General features: G+C 32.7%; 1 protein-coding gene across 1 annotated transcript in view; it reads right to left on the reverse strand.

The window, feature by feature from the left end:
* The window catches only part of LOC140142861 (uncharacterized), a 129,787-nt gene extending 125,101 nt beyond the window's left edge, over positions 1-4,686 (reverse strand). The window contains exon 1 of the mRNA XM_072164882.1: positions 3,359-4,686. Within this exon, the coding sequence (XP_072020983.1) occupies positions 3,359-3,956 (598 nt within the window). The 5' untranslated portion in view covers positions 3,957-4,686. The remainder of the gene's footprint in view (positions 1-3,358) is intronic.
* Between the last annotated feature and the right edge of the window lie 1,314 nt (positions 4,687-6,000).

The following is a 6,000-nucleotide window of genomic DNA, read 5'->3' on the forward strand; positions in this document are numbered from 1 at the left end:
ATATAGTTTCCATAACCTTTGTTACCAGTACAGTGTGTTATATTTTTTGAGAAAAATGCAAAATAGTCACAAATTTATCAGTGTGTAGTACCACCTTAAGTATGTCACCAAAAATGAAATCTATATTATAAAACTGAACGAAATTTCAACACTTTATGAAAATCTTCCAAAACATGTTTTACACCCACTTATCGAATGAATTCCATATGCATAGGCAATTATAAGACTACCTTTGGGTAAATACAATAAATACCTACCACAGTGTTCGTGGTCAAAATGAACAACATATTTTGTTTAACCAAGGTTTTTAAACAATTTCTTCTATTTTATATGTTAATCGGTGCAAAAACTAACAGAAACGACCACAAAACCTAAACACTTCAGATAAAGACGAGCATAAATTGAAACTGTGGTATTTTCTTATATATATTTTGGTATTACAGGATAACAAAGAATTATTACGATAACATAAATATTATGCTTAGACAAGAGATTCTCCAGCAATCTCAAAAATGTTTTTAAAAAGTTATAAACGTGCTATAAAGGCGTTTTGGGTTTGGTCAAAAAACGTAACCCAACATTTTTAACGTTTTCTGTAAAACGTTTTGTGTTTGCTTGGTCCTTTAAATGCTTATAGAAAATATACTATATAAATAGCAGGCTGATTAGCTCGGCTACTTGAAATATTTTTAAATCAATTGTTAAAATTAAAATTATTGATAATTCACACTCTGCCGATGAGTCCCAAACCCTGCCTCTAAAATCTCTCTGAAAATACCTTCAAATATATTTTAAAACTTGTGTGTCAACATGGTGAATTGTAGCCAAAATTAAATAGATGATTTGTTATAACAATAAGTGACATTGTTTTATTTGCTTAGTGTTTGTGTGGAACGCTAATTACCAAGAGATACATAACTGAATACAATGATGTACAAACTTGAAACAAATATAATATATAAGAATAAACACAGTGTAAGCAAACAAGACAATATAATGCATTGTCTATTGTTACTAAAATGGTATTCTTACAAATCATGAGAAACTTTTGAGAAAATGAAACACTACCCGCTATGGTGTTCAACCATGACAACAAAGGCCAATGCATTGTTACCTTATGGTATACCCAGCCATAATTGAATTTTGCACCCACGAATTATTATAAGAACACCAATAATATTTACAGCTTGTTATAAACAGTAAATAGTAAGGCACATTCAATAATATAAATTACAGAACCAGGCGTAAGGTTTAAAATAACAAATGTATAATTGTCCAATATAAGGTGTGATTTAACCAGTTGTTCAAATCGCGGTTTCAATTTGAGTTTAATTTATCGCAAATATTTGCAGAATAAAGTTAAGGACTGGGGTATGAACGTTTGGACAGTATTTATTTTGGGACATTAGAGCACATCAGACATATCGAATTGTATTCTGAATATGAAGAATGTCATTCTGATATCAAATAATTTTGATTTTTTGAAATTCGCAATTTAATACACATTTTATGGCAAATCATTAAAAATTGATATTTTGATATTTAACAGTACTTGAAGTAAACTTTATAAATCTGATGATTTATACTTAAAGTGTATGTAGGTGGGATGAAAAGCCGACGATCAATTGAAAATTTTGACCTTTCGTATTGAAGATATGGATTTTTTTCCCAAAACACCAAAAAAATTAGGTCTTTTGGGAAAAAAATCCATATCTTCAATATGAAAGGTCAAAATTTTCATTTGACCGTCGGCTTTTCCTCCCTACATACACTTTAAAATATATCATTAGATTTATATAATTTACTTCGAGGACTGTTATATATCAAAAATTTGAAAAATATCAAATTTTTATAATTTGTCATAAAATTTGTATTATATTGTGATTTAAAAAAATGAAAATTATTTGATATCAGAAAGACATGCTTCGTATTCAGAATGCAATTCGATAGGTCTGAGGTGCTCTCATGTCCCACAAAAAATACTGTCGAAACGCAATAAACGCTCATTTTGGATCCCTTAAGAGGTACTATATTCAATAACATAAGATTACGGAACAGAGCAGTCACTGTTTTTGCAATAACATAATTTATATATGTCCCTCCCTTGCAATTACGGGGGAAATATTTCACTATTTTGTTGTAATGTGTGCTTTTAAAAGAGCAAACATTCAATACAATAACATAGTGATTCAAAATAGTGAAGTCTGTCACATTTTATCACAACATAGCACCTATTAATAGAACAGGGCCTATAGTGTAACAACAACATCAACAGTTGTCTCGTTCCAACTAGTGCTAGTTTACCTGTGCCGAGTAAACTTTCGAAATAATGAAGAGCTTTGGTAACCACAGCAAAAACATAGACAATAAGAAAAGTTTTGTTTAATTTTAACACCCAGAAATCTTACCCACAGCAAAAAACTGGACAGTAAGAAAAGTTTTGTTTTATTTTAACACCCAGAAATTAGAATATTCTTAACCACAGCAAAGAACTAATAGGAAAAGTTTTCTTTAATTTTAACACCCAGAAATTTGAATATTCTTAACCACAACAAAAATTAGTCAATAAGAAAAGTTTTGTTTAATTTTAACACCCAAAAATTTGAATATTCTTTACTATAACCACAGCAAAAAACTAAACAATAAGAAAAGTTTTGTTTAATTTCAACACCCAGAAATTGGAATGTTCTTTCATCGTATACTATTTATTATTTTAAGCACACAGAAAAGACCAATCGTCCAAAAAGCTTATGAATAGAATACAGAAGTAATTGTAACTATAACAATTGTATTGTTTAATATTAACACATATATCTACCGAAGTACGAAGTAAGGTCTTTTCTACAATATCTTTAGTTAACCGTGACAGGTGTATTGTTTTTTATTAACAGAACGAGTAAATTCCTTTGTATTGTTTAAAGTTTATTTTTCTTTGATCAACGACCATTTGCCGAAAATGCATGAGGACATTTAAAGCACAGGTATACATTGTACAGGTTGATAGTGCCACAATTTAGTAGAACAATAGCAATTATGATTTTTGGTCAAATATTATTAAATGATTAAATGAATATAATACCGTGCTTACTAGCTTATTGTATACAGTCAACGGTGTTTCCTACCATTGTTACGTACGATATTATCAAAATGATATGTTTGATTATTTTAATACCATTTCAAGCAAGATTTGATCAAAAAAATTACGATGATTGGAACTTGAAGATTCTCCAAATTCATATATTCTTTTCTTATCAACTCTCCAATTTGTTCTTCAAAATTGTTAACATCATTGATTTTATTTAATAATTAGCCTATTATGCAAATTAAGCTTATTTGTTGATGAATCGTTATGACTTACCTAAAGAAGCTAGTACCGCTTCTTCGTGTTTCTTACTGAATCTCACGCCAGCTCCGAAATAATCATCATATTTAGCCGATAATCCAACCATTCCGTTCATATATCCTTCATAGCCTGGTACATTATTTGGTACAGTATACGACGTCAAAAAGAAAATATATTCCTGATCTTCCTGAGCCTCTATAAAGCAATGTTTCCTCTCACCAAATCCTACGATACGAAACACATTAGGTGTTTCTACTGAAGTTAGAGTAGAAACATTGGTAAAATGTCGAAATCCTTTGTAAATATTGTATATTTTCACATCAGCAGCGTACATAAAGTTGGTATCATTTCGTCTCGATGGATGAATCTGGTGTAAAACTCTACCAGATACAACAACATCTGCTAATGAAGTTCTCTCTTCCACTGATGTCACTTCCCAGGTATCCAAATCGTTAATTAAGTTACATCCAAGAGATGAAGAGCATACAAATATACAAATATAAACAAATAAAATAAATCCTATGTGTGATGATGCTGTACCACTTCTTCTAACTGGTAGAAGAGTAGATAGTTTCAATTTGGGTAGATCCATCGTCCATCGGTTATTCCACATCGTGTAGTTGCTAGCTTTATCTCCTTTGTATCCGAAAGAAGTTCTTAGAAGTGGTATAAACTCAATTATAGTGTTTCTACAACTGTTAAACCATCCAATTCAAGTTGCTGCAATCAACCATCGGCTAAAATTAATTTGGTAGCACAAACCATCCAATTCAAGTTGCTGCAATCAACCATTGGCTAAAATCAACTTGATAGCACTACTGATTATAACATATCTTCCGATGCGGGTAGTTAGTCACCACTTTTCCCTATCTGCAATTGGCACGTTTACAAAATAGGAATCCCTTTAGTGTATATGATATGGCTTAAGGGGAAATCCCTTAGCCTTTAAATAATAGCCTCAAGTCAGGTTTTCTACTGGTGTACTGTGAAGGGTAATCCTCTCGAAGAAAATATAATTCCGTCCGGTGCGAAAGATGAAATCTCCGCTTGAGTGATCCAAAAAATTCAATTAATGAAGTTTTACTCATTCACACGTTTATTCACCGCAAAAGAAGTTTTTTGAGATCATCATATTCCGATTAAAAAGGTTGATGAGTTTGTAAGAGCCTCTCCATGCAGTTGAGTCTGCTACCAGTGAATTCCAATTCCATAGACCTCTTCACTCGTCTGCGTTTTCTGAAACTCTGAGAGCTTCTGAGTTCAAAAGTTCGCTGATTCGGTGCCCAGAAATGCTCAGTGGAGCGAGCTTCTGGTTGTCAAATGCGCAACTCTCTGCTCCAGTGGCGCACAACCAAAATAGTGATGGTTGCAAGCACATAAATACTGCCACCGCAAGTTTGTCTTGTTCTAGCCGGCTGGCCCAATTGTTGGCTTCCCCATACGAGGATTGAGGAAAGCTTAGAAATAGGAAATATCCTACCACTCTTGTGTCAATTCTTAGATCTAGAATAGAGATAAAAATTAACTCAAACCTCGCGTTTAGCCGCATACTATAACCCATTCTCTGCTGTAATAAAGTTTCAATATTTATAGACTGGCGATAGAGTCAACAGTAGCAAGATATTTTAAAAAGGCTGTTTGAAAACATGGAGTTACAATTGTGGCTATTCCAGTTGAAATCCATACACCCCCTGGAAGACATGACATTAGTCTTCCAAATACGGAGTGTGAATTTCAATGGGGGTTTAGGGTTACCTGAATGGATGATCCCATTTGAAATCTACACCACCGGCACCGTGTGGAAGAATAAGGCGATATCTTCCATACGGGGTATGGATTGGGCTATTCCAGAAAATAAGTGCACACCCCCTATTTAGAGGAGTAACTTTTCAATCAAAGAAATGTCCGGATTTCCAAGTGTTCTTTCTGAAAACGACTGGATTTCCAGTTGCCAATGTTACTGGAAAAAGCTTGGAAATCCAATCAAATGAAGGAATCACGGAAATGTTGAAAAAGAGCTCTCAAATTAAGGGTTTCTGATTTTAAACTATTTTTCTGCCGGATTTTTTTGCCTTTGGGCACTTTAAAAGTCTGGATTTCCAACAGTCACGACTGGACAAAAAGTCCGGATATCCGAACTCCTCTATAGGGGGTGTGCATCTATTTTCTGGAATAGCCCATTTCAACTGGAACAACCCCCTTGCAGTTGATACGACGATTATTGTCAGGTTGATTCGTCATTTTTTGTATAATTCTTACGTTACCATGGCAACAAGAAATATATAGTAAAATATAAAGAAGTAATTTCTCATAATTTTAAACTCATTAGTTACAGATTGGATAACATTATGTCAATGACTTGCAGAATGAATGATAAATGGTTTGCCATTTTTCTTATTTTTAAATCATGTTGTTAATAAATGTGGGTGGTTTTAATGTTTTATATGACTCATTTTTATATAAAATTGGATCGATTGAGCCCATATTTATTGGTCGAACTATGATTTCTAAAATATTGGACGAGACGTAGTCGAGTCCAATATTTTTAAACTCATAACGAGACCAATAAAGATTGAGCATAAAGCATCTAATGTTATCATTATTATGATTTAGATCCAATATTTTCACACACTTGTATTCATCAAAACATAATAATG

Source organism: Amphiura filiformis, chromosome 20, assembly GCF_039555335.1.
Source record: "Amphiura filiformis chromosome 20, Afil_fr2py, whole genome shotgun sequence".
NCBI classification, from domain to species: Eukaryota; Metazoa; Echinodermata; class Ophiuroidea; order Amphilepidida; family Amphiuridae; genus Amphiura; species Amphiura filiformis.